The 16732-nt window shown below is 39.4% G+C and overlaps 1 protein-coding gene across 1 annotated transcript in view; it reads left to right on the top strand.

Annotated features, from left to right (window-relative positions):
- The window catches only part of SYN1 (synapsin I), a 437372-nt gene extending 422855 nt beyond the window's left edge, over window positions 1-14517 (top strand). The window contains exons 12-13 of the mRNA XM_053695581.1: window positions 10357-11050; window positions 13083-14517. Coding sequence (XP_053551556.1) covers window positions 10357-11050; window positions 13083-13218 — 830 coding nt within the window. The 3' untranslated portion in view covers window positions 13219-14517. The remainder of the gene's footprint in view (window positions 1-10356; window positions 11051-13082) is intronic.
- Window positions 14518-16732: the final 2215 nt, after the last annotated feature.

The following is a 16732-nucleotide window of genomic DNA, read 5'->3' as shown; positions in this document are numbered from 1 at the left end:
CTTTGGAATAAAAATTCTCAGAAAAAGCTATTTATCTTAAATTGATATAGTTGTATGTAAATAAAAATTGATTATTATTATTTTCTGTAGTTTGTTAAACTCCTATGTCCCATGCTGATAGGTACAGATCTTATCGCCAGTTAGTAGTCATCTATATAAAGAGACAAATATTAACTTAATTGACACAAAGATGCGGGGAATGAATATATTTATATATATATATAATTTTATATGTGTGTGTGTATATATATATATATATATATATATATATATATATATATATTATACAATAAAAGGTAATCATCCGTGGAAAATCAGAAATTGTAAACAGTTATTGTAAATCCAAAATAAATGTGTGATGGAAAAAACAGTCTATAAACAATATCCATAAAACAGCCTTGTGTATAAAATATGGATTTAATATTTGAGGACTAATTTCCAACTGTACAATAATATAGTAAGCATATATATTCACAGCAGGACTTAACCAAAAAATAAGAAAAGGAAAAACAAATGATTGCCCCATTGTTTTAGGTATTGACTCTCTTACTTCTCGCCTTTCTGAATATGTGGATTATTTCATGAAACTTCCTGTAATTACTTTAGAATCTTATTTATGAGATTTCCAATATACAATTGAACAAAAGGAAAAAATAGAATGAAGACAAATATAAATGGAGCAGGATATTACAGAATTATATACTAGTATCCCACCCCCACTAGCCATTAAAGCCAGTCAAAAAAAAAATGTATTCTAGATGCAATTAAGTACATACGTTCCAAATTCTTGGAGTTAATTTTGAAAAATCAATATCCTTTTTGTTTTTCATATATAGCAGGAGAACAGTAATTGGATAGTGTTTGAGAGTTGGAGAGGTTAAGGACTCATCCTGGTTTTATAAATGTTTTGTAAAACCTTAGTGTTACTTTCATTATCCAAGATATCTATCTATCGACCTATCTAATATCTCTCTCTCTCTCTCTCTCTCTCTCTCTCTCTCTCTCTCTCTCTCTCTCTCTCTCTCTATATATATATATATATATATATATGTAACAAAAACTTGCACTCGCTGGTCTTTTTTCTCAAAAAACACACACTTTACTGTGATGTTTCGGAGATAGAGTATCTCGTTTCGGAGATAGAGTATCCCCTTCCTATCCTGAGGAAGGGGATACTCTATCTCCGAAACGTCACAGTAAAGTGTGTGTTTTTTGAGAAAAAAGACCAGCGAGTGCAAGTTTTTGTTACTTCTATTCATTGTCCACTAGCACCCTGGCAATTTGACTTTGAAGTGAGAGTTCTCTTCTGTGTTTATATATATATATATATATATATATATATATATATATATATGTATAGTCGTATGCAAAAGTTTAGGCACCCCTGACAATGTCCATGATTTTCATTTATAAATAATTTGGTGTTTGGATCAGCAATTTCATTTTGATCTATCAAATAACTGAAGGACACAGTAATATTTCAGTAGTGAAATGAGATTTATTGGATTAACAGAAAATGTGCATTATGCATCAAAACGAAATTAGACAGGTGCATAAATTTGGGCACCCCAACAGAAATATTGCCTCAATATTTAGTAGAGCCTCCTTTAGCAGAAATAACAGCCTCTAGATGCTTCCTATAGCCTGTAATGAGACACCGCCGGAATAAAGATAGAAGATGCCGTCTGGATGAAGGTATTTCTTCTGTTAAGTGTGATCAGTCCACGGGTCATCATTACTTCTGGGATATTACTCCTCCCCAACAGGAAGTGCAAGAGGATTCACCCAGCAGAGCTGCATATAGCTCCTCCCCTCTACGTCACTCCCAGTCATTCTCTTGCACCCAACGACTAGATAGGATGTGTGAGAGGACTATGGTGATTATACTTAGTTTTATATCTTCAATCAAAAGTTTGTTATTTTAAAATAGCACCGGAGTGTGTTATTACCTCTCTGGCAGAGTTTGAAGAAGAATCTACCAGAGTTTTTGCTATGATTTTAGCCGGAGTAGTTAAGATCATATTGCTGTTTCTCGGCCATCTGAGGAGAGGTAAACTTCAGATCAGGGGACAGCGGGCAGATGAATCTGCATAGAGGTATGTAGCAGCTTTTATTTTCTGACAATGGAATTGATGAGAAAATCCTGCCATACCGATATAATGTCATGTATATATACTTTACACTTCAGTATTCTGGGGAATGGTACTTCACTAGAATTACTCTGTAAGAAGTACATAAAGCTGTTTAATAACTAGAAATTATGTTTAACGTTTTTGCTGGAATGTAAAATCGTTTTCATTTGCTGAGGTACTGAGTGAATAAATGTTTGGGCTCTATTTTTCCACTTGGCAGTTGCTTAATCTTTTTTCTGACAGTTTCTGTTCTCTCTCACTGCTGTGTGTGAGGGTGAGGGGCCGTTTTTTGGCGCTTTTGCTACGCATCAGATATTTCAGTCAGCAGCTCATTGTATTTCCTGCATGATCCGGTTCATCTCTACAGAGCTCAGGGGTCTTCAAAACTTATTTTGAGGGAGGTAATTTCTCTCAGCAGAGCTGTGAGAATTATAGTTGACTGAGATAAAAAACGTTTATTCTGTAATTTGTTTCCTGCTTTCAGAATTTGTTATCTTTGCTAATGGGATTAAACCTTTGCTAAAGTTGTGTTGTTTACAAGGATTGAGGCTATAACTGTTTCAATTTATTAATTTTCAACTGTCATAGATCTTCTGTGCTTCTTAAAGGCACAGTACGTTTTTAATATTATTCTAATTGAATTGTATTCCAAGTTGCAAGTTTATTTGCTAGTGTGTTAAACATGTCTGATTCAGAGGATGATACCTGTGTCATTTGTTGCAATGCCAAAGTGGAGCCCAATAGAAATTTATGTACTAACTGTATTGATGCTACTTTAAATAAAAGTCAATCTGTACAAATTGAACAAATTTCACCAAACAACGAGGGGAGAGTTATGCCGACTAACTCGCCTCACGTGTCAGTACCTGCATCTCCCGCCCGGGAGGTGCGTGATATTGTAGCGCCGAGTACATCTGGGCGGCCATTACAAATCACATTACAGGATATGGCTACTGTTATGACTGAAGTTTTGGCTAAATTACCAGAACTAAGAGGTAAGCGTGATCACTCTGGGGTGAGAACAGAGTGCGCTGATAATATTAGGGCCATGTCAGACACTGCGTCACAGGTGGCAGAACATGAGGACGGAGAACTTCATTCTGTAGGTGACGGTTCTGATCCAAACAGACTGGATTCAGATATTTCAAATTTTAAATTTAAACTGGAAAACCTCCGTGTATTACTAGGGGAGGTGTTAGCGGCTCTGAATGATTGTAACACAGTTGCAATACCAGAGAAAATGTGTAGGTTGGATAAATATTTTGCGGTACCGGCGAGTACTGAGGTTTTTCCTATACCTAAGAGACTTACTGAAATTGTTACTAAGGAGTGGGATAGACCCGGTGTGCCGTTCTCACCCCCTCCGATATTTAGAAAAATGTTTCCAATAGACGCCACCACACGGGACTTATGGCAAACGGTCCCTAAGGTGGAGGGAGCAGTTTCTACTTTAGCTAAGCGTACCACTATCCCGGTGGAGGATAGCTGTGCTTTTTCAGATCCAATGGATAAAAAATTAGAGGGTTACCTTAAGAAAATGTTTGTTCAACAAGGTTTTATATTGCAACCCCTTGCATGCATTGCGCCGATCACGGCTGCAGCGGCATTCTGGATTGAGTCTCTGGAAGAGAACATTAGTTCAGCTACTCTGGACGACATTACGGACAGGCTTAGAGTCCTTAAACTAGCTAATTCATTCATTTCGGAGGCCGTAGTACATCTTACTAAACTTACGGCGAAGAATTCAGGATTCGCCATTCAGGCACGCAGGGCGCTGTGGCTAAAATCCTGGTCAGCTGATGTTACTTCTAAGTCTAAATTGCTTAATATACCTTTCAAAGGGCAGACCTTATTCGGGCCCGGGTTGAAAGAGATTATCGCTGACATTACAGGAGGTAAAGGCCATGCCCTGCCTCAGGACAAAGCCAAAGCTAAGGCTAGACAGTCTAATTTTCGTTCCTTTCGTAATTTCAAAGCAGGAGCAGCATCAACTTCCTCTGCACCAAAACAGGAAGGAGCTGTTGCCCGCTACAGACAAGGCTGGAAACCTAGCCAGTCCTGGAACAAGGGCAAGCAGACCAGGAAACCTGCTGCTGCCCCTAAAACAGCATGAATTGAGGGCCCCCGATCCGGGATCGGATCTAGTGGGGGGCAGACTTTCTCTCTTCGCCCAGGCTTGGGCAAGAGATGTCCAGGATCCCTGGGCGCTAGAGATAATATCTCAGGGATACCTTCTGGACTTCAAATACTCTCCTCCAAGAGAGAGATTTCATCTGTCAAGGTTGTCATCAATCCAGACAAAGAAAGAGGCGTTTCTACGCTGCGTACAAGAGCTCTTGTTAATGGGAGTAATCCATCCAGTTCCACGAGCGGAACAGGGACAGGGGTTTTACTCAAATCTGTTTGTGGTTCCCAAAAAAGAGGGAACTTTCAGACCAATCCTGGACTTAAAGATCCTAAACAAATTCCTAAGAGTTCCATCGTTCAAGATGGAGGCTATTCGGACAATTTTACCTATGATCCAAGAGGGTCAGTACATGACCACTGTAGATTTAAAAGATGCTTACCTTCACATACCGATTCACAAAGATCATTTCCGGTACATAAGGTTTGCCTTCCTAGACAGGCATTACCAGTTTGTGGCTCTTCCATTCGGATTGGCTACAGCTCCAAGAATCTTCACAAAGGTTCTGGGTGCTCTTCTGGCGGTACTAAGACCGCGGGGAATCTCGGTAGCTCCATACCTAGACGACATTCTGATACAAGCTTCAAGCTTTCAAACTGCCAAGTCTCATACAGAGTTAGTACTGGCATTTCTAAGGTCACATGGATGGAAGGTGAACGAAAAGAAAAGTTCACTCGTTCCACTCACAAGAGTTCCCTTCCTGGGGACTCTTATAGATTCTGTAGAAATGAAGATTTACCTGACAGAGGACAGGCTAACAAGACTTCAAAGTGCTTGCCGCACCCTTCATTCCATTCAACACCCGTCAGTGGCTCAATGCATGGAGGTAATCGGCTTAATGGTAGCGGCAATGGACATAGTACCCTTTGCACGCTTACACCTCAGACCACTGCAACTGTGCATGCTAAGTCAGTGGAATGGGGATTACTCAGACTTATCCCCTTCTCTGAATCTGGATCAAGAGACCAGAAATTCTCTTCTATGGTGGCTTTCTCGGCCACATCTGTCCAGGGGGATGCCATTCAGCAGACCAGACTGGACAATTGTAACAACAGACGCCAGCCTTCTAGGTTGGGGTGCCGTCTGGAATTCTCTGAGGGCTCAGGGACAATGGAGTCAGGAGGAGAGTCTCCTGCCAATAAACATTCTGGAATTGAGAGCAGTTCTCAATGCCCTCCTGGCTTGGCCCCAGTTGACAACTCGGGGGTTCATCAGGTTTCAGTCGGACAACATCACGACTGTAGCTTACATCAACCATCAGGGAGGGACAAGAAGCTCCCTAGCTATGATGGAAGTATCAAAGATAATTCGCTGGGCAGAGTCTCACTCTTGCCACCTGTCAGCAATCCACATCCCGGGAGTGGAGAACTGGGAGGCGGATTTCTTAAGTCGTCAGACTTTTCATCCGGGGGAGTGGGAACTCCATCCGGAGGTCTTTGCCCAAATACTTCGACGTTGGGGCAAACCAGAGATAGATCTCATGGCGTCTCGACAGAACGCCAAGCTTCCTCGTTACGGGTCCAGATCCAGGGATCCAGGAGCAGTCCTGATAGATGCCCTGACAGCACCTTGGGACTTCAGGATGGCTTACGTGTTTCCACCCTTCCCGATGCTTCCTCGATTGATTGCCAGAATCAAACAAGAGAGAGCATCAGTGATTCTAATAGCACCTGCGTGGCCACGCAGGACTTGGTATGCAGACCTGGTGGACATGTCATCCTGTCCACCTTGGTCTCTACCTCTGAAACAGGACCTTCTGATACAGGGTCCCTTCAAACATCAAAATCTAACTTCTCTGAAGCTGACTGCTTGGAAATTGAACGCTTGATTTTATCAAGACGTGGGTTTTCTGAGTCAGTTATTGATACCTTAATACAGGCTAGGAAGCCTATTACCAGAAAGATTTACCATAAGATATGGCGTAAATACCTATATTGGTGTGAATCCAAAGGTTACTCTTGGAGTAAGGTTAGGATTCCTAGGATATTGTCTTTTCTACAAGAGGGTTTAGAAAAGGGTTTATCTGCTAGTTCATTAAAGGGACAGATCTCAGCTCTGTCCATTCTGTTACACAAACGTCTGTCAGAAGTTCCTGACGTCCAGGCTTTTTGTCAGGCTTTGGCCAGGATTAAGCCTGTGTTTAAAACTGTTGCTCCACCATGGAGTTTAAACCTTGTTCTTAATGTTTTACAGGGCGTTCCGTTTGAAACCCTTCATTCCATTGATATAAAGTTGTTATCTTGGAAAGTTCTATTTTTAATGGCTATTTCCTCGGCTCGAAGAGTCTCTGAATTATCAGCCTTACATTGTGATTCTCCTTATTTGATTTTTCATTCGGATAAGGTAGTTCTGCGTACTAAACCTGGGTTCTTACCTAAGGTAGTTACTAACAGGAATATCAATCAAGAGATTGTTGTTCCTTCTTTGTGCCCAAATCCTTCTTCGAAGAAGGAACGTCTACTGCACAACCTGGATGTAGTCCGTGCTCTAAAATTTTACTTACAGGCAACTAAGGAATTTCGACAAACGTCTTCTCTGTTTGTCGTTTACTCTGGGCAGAGGAGAGGTCAAAAGGCTTCTGCTACCTCTCTTTCTTTTTGGCTTCGTAGCATAATTCGTTTAGCTTATGAGACTGCTGGACAGCAGCCTCCTGAAAGAATTACAGCTCATTCTACTAGAGCTGTGGCTTCCACTTGGGCCTTCAAGAATAAGGCCTCTGTTGAGCAGATTTGCAAGGCTGCAACTTGGTCTTCGCTTCATACTTTTTCCAAATTTTACAAATTTAACACTTTTGCTTCATCGGAGGCTATTTTTGGGAGAAAGGTTCTTCAGGCAGTGGTTCCTTCTGTATAAAGAGCCTGCCTATCCCTCCCGTCATCCGTGTACTTTTGCTTTGGTATTGGTATCCCAGAAGTAATGATGACCCGTGGACTGATCACACTTAACAGAAGAAAACATAATTTATGCTTACCTGATAAATTCCTTTCTTCTGTAGTGTGATCAGTCCACGGCCCGCCCTGTTTTTAAGGCAGGTAAATATTTTTTAATTTATACTCCAGTCACCACTTCACCCTTGGCTTTTCCTTTCTCGTTGGTCCTTGGTCGAATGACTGGGAGTGACGTAGAGGGGAGGAGCTATATGCAGCTCTGCTGGGTGAATCCTCTTGCACTTCCTGTTGGGGAGGAGTAATATCCCAGAAGTAATGATGACCCGTGGACTGATCACACTACAGAAGAAAGGAATTTATCAGGTAAGCATAAATTATGTTTTTGGACCATTCCTCCTTGCAAAACATCTCCAGTTCAGTTAGTTTGATGGTTGCCGAGCATGGACAGCCCGCTTCAAATCACCCCACAGATTTTCAATGATATTCAGGTCTGGGGACTGTGATGGCCATTCCAGAACATTGTACTTATTCCTCTGCATAAATGCCAGAGTAGATTTTTAGCAGTGATTTGGGTCGTTGTCTTGTTGAAATATGCAGCTCTGGCGTAACTTCAACTTTGTGACTGATTCCTCAACATTATTCTCAAGTATCTGCTGATATTGAGTGGAATCTATGCAACCCTCAACTTTAACAAGATTCCCAGTACCGGCACTGGCCCCACAGCCCCACCACAGCATGATGAAACGTCCACCACATTTTACTGTGGGTAGCAAGGGTTTGTCTTGGAACGCTGTGTTCTTTTGCTACCATGCATAACGCCCCTTGTTATGACCAAATAACTCAATCTTCGTTTCATCAGTCCACAGCACCTTCTTCCAAAATGAAGCTGGCTTGTTCAAATGTGCGTTTGCATACCTCAAGCGACTGTTTGTGGCGTGTGTGCAGAAAAGGCTTCTTCCGCATCACTCTCCCATACACTGAATTGTTGAACGATGCACAGTGACACCATCTGCAGCAAGATGATGTTGTAGGTCTTTGGACGTGGTCTGTGGGCTGTTTTTGACCGTTCTCACCATCCTTTGCCTTTGCCTCTCCAATATTTTATTTCTGGCCTTAACAAGAACTGTGCCTGTGGTCTTCCATTTCTTCACTATGTTCCTCACAGTGGACACTGATAGCTTAAATTTCTGCGATAGCTTTTTGTAGCCTTCCCCTAAACCATAATGTTGAACAATCTTTGTTTTCAGGTCATTTGAGAGTTGTTTTGAGGCCCCCATGTTGCCACTCTTCAGAGGAGAGTCAAAGAGAACAACAACTTGCAATTGGCCACCTTAAATACCTTTTCTCATGATTGGATGCACTTGTCTATGAAGTTCAAGGCTTAATGGGCTGACCAAACCAATTGTGTGTTCCAATTAATCAGTGCTAGGAAGTTACAGGTATTCAAATCAACAAAATGACAAGGGTGCCCAAATTTGTGCACCTGTCTAATTTTGTTTTGATGCATATTGCACATTTTCTGTTAATCCAAAAAACTTAATTTCACTACTGAAATATTACTGTGTCCTTCAGTTATTGAATAGATCAAAATGAAATTGCTGATCCAAACACCCAATTATTTATAAATGAAATTGTCAGGGGTGCCTAAACTTTTGCATACGACTGTATATATATATATATATGTGGGTGTGTATTTGAAGTTTCATGTCCCTTTCATGTCCCGTGCCTTAAAGTAAAGGTAAAGTTACCTTGATCGATATAATAATACTTGTTCCCCTAAATCAATAGTAGTTTCATTCATGACTTTATGACTAGAAACTAAGTTTTTGCAGTTAATACTCACTTTTTTTTCCTCCGTAAATTCAACCCATATTTTTTTTTGTCAGGTCACGTTTTTTACTAGCCTATTGAAATTCTGTTCGTTAGGCGGCCATCAATCTACGTCATCCACCTCCCGGATGACCTGCGCATGCATTCAGAATTAATTTTGGGTCTTGAAAGACAAGCGCGCTCCCGTTTCACGCATGCCTATTGAAATTATTATTGAATTGGCATAATACGTTAGAGGAGAAGAATGACGCCTGCGCATTGGAAAATAAGTAGCAGATTACTGCATGCGCATTACTGATAGCAAGCGCCGCTATGCGCATGCGCACTTCATCATGATCATCATGAACGCGCTTTGTAGACATGTATAGAGCGGGTGGGACCGCTCTATACGTCAATCTAACTAAGATAAGGAAATAGCTGTTGGGAAGGGTCAGGATAGTAACGGTAGGCAACTATAAAACCTCTTTATTATATAAATTTATAAGGTATTGTGGAAAAAATGTTAGCGATTGAGTTTGTTAGACTATGACTAATTCATTAGTGTATTCAGATAGGTAAAACTTTACCTTCACTTTAAATGAAAGAAAAGAAACTAAGAATAAATTGCAACCATTAATTTGTTTCCAGCTATATTACAGATTCCCAATATTGTAACTATTAGGTAGTCACCAACTGCAAACAGTAAAATGTCTATGACAACAATCTGATGAAGTAACTACAGAACAGGTAAAATTTGCATATAAAACTGGGACAAATTATTGCCAAGAGATAGGTAAGCATGAGTCATCTAGAAAATAATAATAACACAAAATTTAAAAAAGAATGATTATTCCATGTTTTTCTGAGAACATAGTATTGTGTCTACTCATCCTCTATGTCCTAAGATTACCCAATATACTTTTAGCTTGGCGCAAGATGAGCTAGTCATGTGTTGTACCACAAAGACAACATTAAATCATATATATCTAAGTGGTCAGACCAAAAATTTCAATAACATTTCTAGGGTTAGTGTGTTTTGAACTTGTGCTTCCCATTGTTTAAGTGACAGAATTTCTGTCTTTTTCCTAAAACATGGTATAAGTTGTTTTGTCCTATTGAAAAGAATGTGGAAAAGTTTTAAACCCAGTCTTTTTTAGATGCGGCATACAGTGTAAAGTCACAGTAATTGTTCAGTAAAATATAATTGCTCAATGACTGAGGCTGATAATTATTTTTGACAGGTCAATAGCAGGGACTGGTTTTTAAATTTATGGTTTCTGGCTCGTTTATGCGAGGAATGCTTATTAGTGTCCTATTCTTATGATTGTTCTTCTTCTTTTAGGAGGGCCACAGACAGCTCAAGGTCCTCAGCGCCAGGGCCCTCCATCCCAGCAGAGACCTCCTCCACAAGGTCAGCAGCTTCAGGGTTTAGGTCCCCAGCCCTCCCCACATCCGCCAAATCTTCCTAGCCCAGGGGCCCAACAACGCCAAATGATTCCTCAGCAGCAGCCACAGCAGCAGCAGCAGCCCCAGCAAGTCCGGCCACAGCAGCCTTCCCCTCGCCAATCGCAATCACCTCAGAGGCAGCCAAGCCCTCAGGGCACACAGTCACCCCAACGTCAACAACAGGCTCCACCTATGCCAACAGGTCCAAAGCCAGTAGGTGTACAGCCATCCCAACCTCGCCAAGGTGGTCCTCCAAGACAAGCAGTTCCTGCAGGACCCCAACAAAAGCCTCCTCCTCCAGCCCATCAGCAACAACAGCAGCAACAACAACAGCAACATGCTATGCGCCAGTCAGGACAGCAGATGCCAACCCAACAACGCCAGTCAATTCCAGGAGGGCCACAACCTCCACCGCAACAACAGCAGCAGCAACCACAGCCTCAACAACAACCACAACGGCCAATGACACAGCAGCCTAGACCTAATCCCCAAGCACCTGTGCAAGGTCCTGCACGCCCTGGTGGGGCCCAAAAGCCTCAGCCAGCTCAGAAGCCGGGCTCCGAGCTGCCCCCACCCCAGCCGCAGCTGAAGTAAGAGCCAACGAGGTTCAGGGTGGGACACACAGGTTTCAGCTTCCTATACTATATTTTGCATCCCCTTATTGCATGCTATGTAGGTGAGGTAGATACAAACATTTTAAAAATTCTTTAAGAGGCAGAACCACTACCTGGCTTTAAAAATAAAACATTTAGTTGCTAATTGGTAAATTTTATCTGATTGCCTGCATTATATATCATTTTAGACAAATCTCCTTGTACACTGGAATAACAGGAGCTATCATGTATGTCACTGAGACATACATTTAATAATCAGTACTTCTGATGCTGTTGACAGTGAGAGGAAAATATAGAAGTTTTTTTACTAAGACTTTCCTGGACTTCAGTCTTGAGACCCAGAATAACTACCCCCCCCCCACCCCTCACATTCCAATCCTTCAGAAAAGCCATGTGAAAACATTGTATGCATGTCCCGCTAACTTTTATCTTCCATTTATAGGGTGTTTCAATCCATTTGAATTGTGTTATTTCTGTTTGGAAAATTGCCCATGTTGCATTCATGATATAACAGCAAAACTGAAAACATAAGAAACAGCCAGTTCAGAAGCTTCCTGGGGGTTTTTCACAAACTGTCACATAAGCAAAATGTACACAGTCAATGCAAAATAAAACAGGTGTTTTCACTTACACACATGGAAGTGAATTTTAAACTTTCATGATTTGAATTAGACGTGTGCATTTACAGATTTCGGATGCCTTTGAATACGGAAGATGGCGGCCGATCACAGTATTCAGTTCTTTTCAGAGCTGGATTTATTATTGTGAAAGTGCAATGCACTAAGATCTGGATTTTCACTGTTCTTAGTGTGTTGAACTTTTATAAGTATAAATATGACTCCAAAAAGAGCCAAATGCCGCAGTCGGCCGCCTTCTTTTGCATTCAGAGGCATCTGAAACCTCTGAACGCACACGTCTAATTTGAATAGTGTACAGTGTTAAAAAAACATCCTAGCTTACTTCTATTATCAAATGTACCTCTCCCTCTTAGGGCTCAATGATCTAAAGTTCTCTGCTCTGGGTTCTGGATGCGAAGGAGAGAGATACATTATAATATAATGCTCAAAAAAACGTAAAGATTATGGGCCGATGATCTAATGCTCCCGTTCTGGGGAGATAAGAAGTAAGTCTTCTAAGTACTGTGAGGTCCTTTGAAGAATTTTCGAAAATCTAATTTTATATCTAGTGAGGAAAATGCATGTCAAGAAATCTAAAAGTAAAAAAAACATACAAAGGTGTGGATATATATATATATATATCTATATATATATATTTATATTGTATGACAATTTACTTGTAAAGTGTTTTCTGCAAATTATTGATAAGGATTATATATTGTGAATTTCTGGGAATCACACCATAAGTTAGTTCTCTTGTGGTTTTCAAATGGATTGGAACGGTCTTGAATTTAACCCCCCCACCCCTGCATGATACTTTGCACGTCTCTTCTAATGGATTGGAATAGACCTTGTTGCATTGATGAAAATCTATATATTACATAAACAAGGACATTATTATCACAGCTCTCGTGAATGCAGAAAAAAAAAATCAAATCATTCTTAAGATTACACAACTTAAACTGTTCATTGTTTCTCTTTTCCTCTTCCTTCATTGTATCCCTTTATCAACCTTTCCCTAAAACGACCAACATTATTTCCTTATTTCTAACATCTGTTGTCTGTATTTGTTTGTGTATTACTTTCTGGTCTCTGTTTTGTCTTCTGCTCTATTAATTTGCATCCTTTTCTTCTTGTGTATCTTGGTTCATTTCTCTTCCATCACAACCCAATTTATCTTGTTTCTAACTTTATAATAATCTCTGTTTATTTTTATAACAATCCCAATGTTAATATTTCATCTTTTCAATACTTCACTTTTTTTGTTACTTGTTTCTATTTACTCTGCTATTTCACCACCAAACTATAACCATCTTGCATATTGTGTCCAACTCATGTTGCTCTTTCCGACTCATGGCCTGTCCCTCCCGCCATCTCTCATTATCTTCCAGTAAGTCCCAATCCCTCACCAACTCCTTCACCCTTGCAGAATCAGCAGCTCCGCGGTCCAGTCTTAGCCATGACGAGGTGAAAGCTGAGACCATACGCAACCTGAGGAAATCCTTCGCAAGTCTCTTCTCAGATTGAAGGGATCTTCCAAGATTCACTGTTCCCCTCTGACTACATCACAACTCTCCCATCAAGCACTGCGGCTATTTGTATACTCTGCATATATTGTTAACGTCCCCCTCTAATCTCTATGCACGGCTTATCCTACTCCTAAGAGTGTGAGTCAAGAGACAAATATGGAGAAATTGTAAAGGAAAGGGAATAAAACTGCAGATGATGGGAGAAAGAGAGAACTTCAGTATAATAAAGGGTAAATTCCTTAGTATATAAAGATATTATGCATATATATTTAAATAAATATATATATTTTGTGGGCACTTAGTAGGCAAAATGCTCTATGTCCACAGAGATAAATGCTAATAGTAGATGGAAGAAAGGCTTTGCATACAAAAGGACTTTGCTTTACAAAAAATATGGTGTATTCCAGATTGCTGCAATTCAGACCTTTATTGATGTAAAGAATTACAGGCAAAAACCTTACAATAAGCCAAAAAAGGGCCTAGGGCATCTGGGGTCTATGCAACCCGAGTGGACTTTGTCCCAAGATCCCTTGGTATACTAGCCTTTCTTCCATCTGTTTATATATAAAGATATATATATAAAAACAAATCTTAAATATTAAAATGCTACTTTAAATCTTTTAGCACTATCTAGTGTGAGATTGGTAAAGGTTCACATTGTATGTTTCTGCATTCTCTCTGCTCCTGAGTTTTGTTGCAGTCTTACTCCAATTGATGGCTAGATAAATCTCTTGCGCTCTCCCCCCCCCCAACCCTTGTCTTTTTATCCATGTGTGACGTGTGGCGGTGTCTCGATCTCTTTAGAGATTATTTGTGACCTTGCATCCTTCCACCCTTTGCAGTGCACTGAGGTGTTTTGTTTACATCAAAATCAAATGTCACAGCTTTGAGTCAATAAACTGGCAGATTTGGTTTCCCCCCCCCCAAAAAAAAAGCAAGCCAATTTGACGCTACATTCAGTTAATTATCGCATTGCGCTCTCCATTTAACGTCATTTCACGTGCCAGTAAAACTGTCGTTCTGTGTGTGTATCTCAAGCTTGCTGTATGGTAAATATTGTGACGGGGTCGTTAGTGAGTGATGTGTTTATTTTAAAGTAGCAAAAATAATGTTATAAGTATTAAGAGTAATATATTATATATAGCTATTTATTAATTTTTCTCTGCTGCTTAACCAGAGCAGGTGGAGAAAAAAATATGCGTGCATTTTGTTTGTAAATGCGTTTGTGTGAAAATGTGAATCCGCTGAGGGCAAGAAAATGTGATTTGTCCAAAGAAATAAAACTTCTGGCAGTATACTTCGCATTTTATGTTGTGCTTTTTCCCTTGATGTTTTGTGTGTTCATGTTGATAGACATGTCAGTGTATAACTACAGACAAACAATCCTAATTCCAGACTTCAATATTGTATTGCTGCAACTAGTCCTAAGTAGCCCTCAATTTATGCTACAGTTGTGTTCATCAAGGAATTGTAAAAAAAAATTGTAAATTGAAAACCCAGTATATAATGTAAGTCAATGGGAAGTGGAGTGGTTAAAGGGACACTGTACCCACATTTTTTTCTTTCATGATTCAGATAGAGCATGCAATTTTAAGCAACTTTCTAATTTACTCCTATTGTCAAATTTTGTTTATTCTCTTGGTATCTATATTTGAAAAGCAAGAATTTAAGTTTAGATGCCGGCCCATTTTTGGTGAACAGCCTGGGTTGTCCTTGCTGATTGGACAGTGCTGTCCATGGGTCTGAACCACACATTGGCTGGCTCCTTAGCTTAGATGTCTTCTTTTTCAAATAAAGAAAGCAAGAGAACGAAGAAAAATTGATAATAGGAGTAAATTAGAAAGTTGCTTAAAATTGCATGCTCTATCTGAATCACAAAAGAAAAAATTTGGGTTCAGTGTCCCTTTAAGTTCCAGGCCCATCTTAAAATTGACATAAGTAACATAATACATATATTTAAAGGGACAAAAAACCTTACATTTTTATTTCATAATTCAGATATAGAATACAATTTTAAACAACATTCCAGTTTACTTCTAATATCCAATTTGCTTCATTCTCGTAGTATCCTTTGTTGAAGGAGCAGCAGTGCACTGCTGGGAGCTAGCTGAGTACAGTTGGTGAGCCAATAACAAAAGGCATATGTGTGCAGCAACCAATCAGCAGTTAGATCCTGGCAGTGCATTTCTTTTTCGGAGCCTACCTACATATGCTTTTCAACAGAAGACACCAAGAAAATGATGCGCATTTGAAAATAAAAATATATCGGAAAGGTTATTTGAAAATGACATGCTCTATCTGAATCATGACAGTTTAATGTTAGCCTTACTGTCCCTTTAATTGTCTTATACCTTAGAGACAACATGGGTGCCTTTAATAAGTTGATTATAATATATTTTTTCTTCTCCATTTATTTATGAAAAACTGTTGAAACCTAAAATAAATATTGGTAAATAACAAATCATCAGAGTGAATTAGTAGGCACTTTTGAGCCTCAGTCTGTCATCAGCTTAATTTTAAATCTTATTCCAACTAATCAAGTTAAGTGGCTTGTGTTTTTTGTTTTAAATACTATATAAAGTGTAAATACTGTAATCTACTAGAAACACTGGTCAAGGCGTATTTAAATATATACTGTTTACCCCCCTTAAGGGGATAGGAAAGTCAAAATTAATCTTTCATGATTCAGAACATGCAATTTTACAACACTTTTAAATTCTGTCTCTTGCGATTGGCTAACTAAATGTGTTCAGCTAAATTTGATAACAGAAGTAAATTGAATAGCTGTTTAATATTGTATGTTCTGTCCAAATCATAAAAGAAAATGTGGTTTCCTATCCCTTTAAGAGAGATGGCAAACTCCTACATTAAACATGGCATGAAAATCTGTGACTATTGCAGAAAACAGCCGGCAAAAGAAACATAAATAAATGGAAGATGGTGAAGAGAAGTGAGCTGGAAGCTTTAACAGATAAAGCATTTAGTGATACAAAATTAACTATAGAATAATTAAATGCATTAAAGACTATTAAACACAAAAGAATAGCATAATCAAGAAATGCATAATAAATAGACAATGCTAAAGCACTTTCTAGTTTAAATTCGTTTTTTTTTTTCTGACACGTCAAAGTTAGTTCCATTTTCCTTCTCCCTGCATCATGTGACAGCCATCAGCCAATCACAAAATTCATATACGTATATCCTGTGAATCTTGCACATGCTCAGTAGAAACTGGTGCCTCAGAAAGTGTGCAAATAAAACGATTGCGCACTTTTAGATAATAGAAGTGAATTGGAAAGCTGTTTAAAATTGTGTGCTCTATCTGAATCATGAAAGTTTCATTTTGACTTTAGTGTTCCTTTAATGTTTTGAGGAATGACCACTTGCAAAAAGGCGAAGGTGTAGGCCAGCTGTATCCATACTGGGGGAAATAATCTTAAACAGTAAAAAACCCTTATTGAAAAACGTTTTTATAGCTCAACAACAAACAACATACTATATCTTATATAAAA

Source organism: Bombina bombina, chromosome 12, assembly GCF_027579735.1.
Source record: "Bombina bombina isolate aBomBom1 chromosome 12, aBomBom1.pri, whole genome shotgun sequence".
NCBI classification, from domain to species: Eukaryota; Metazoa; Chordata; class Amphibia; order Anura; family Bombinatoridae; genus Bombina; species Bombina bombina.
The sequence above is the reverse complement of the archived record's forward strand: the minus strand, read 5'-3'. Positions and strand labels throughout refer to the sequence as shown.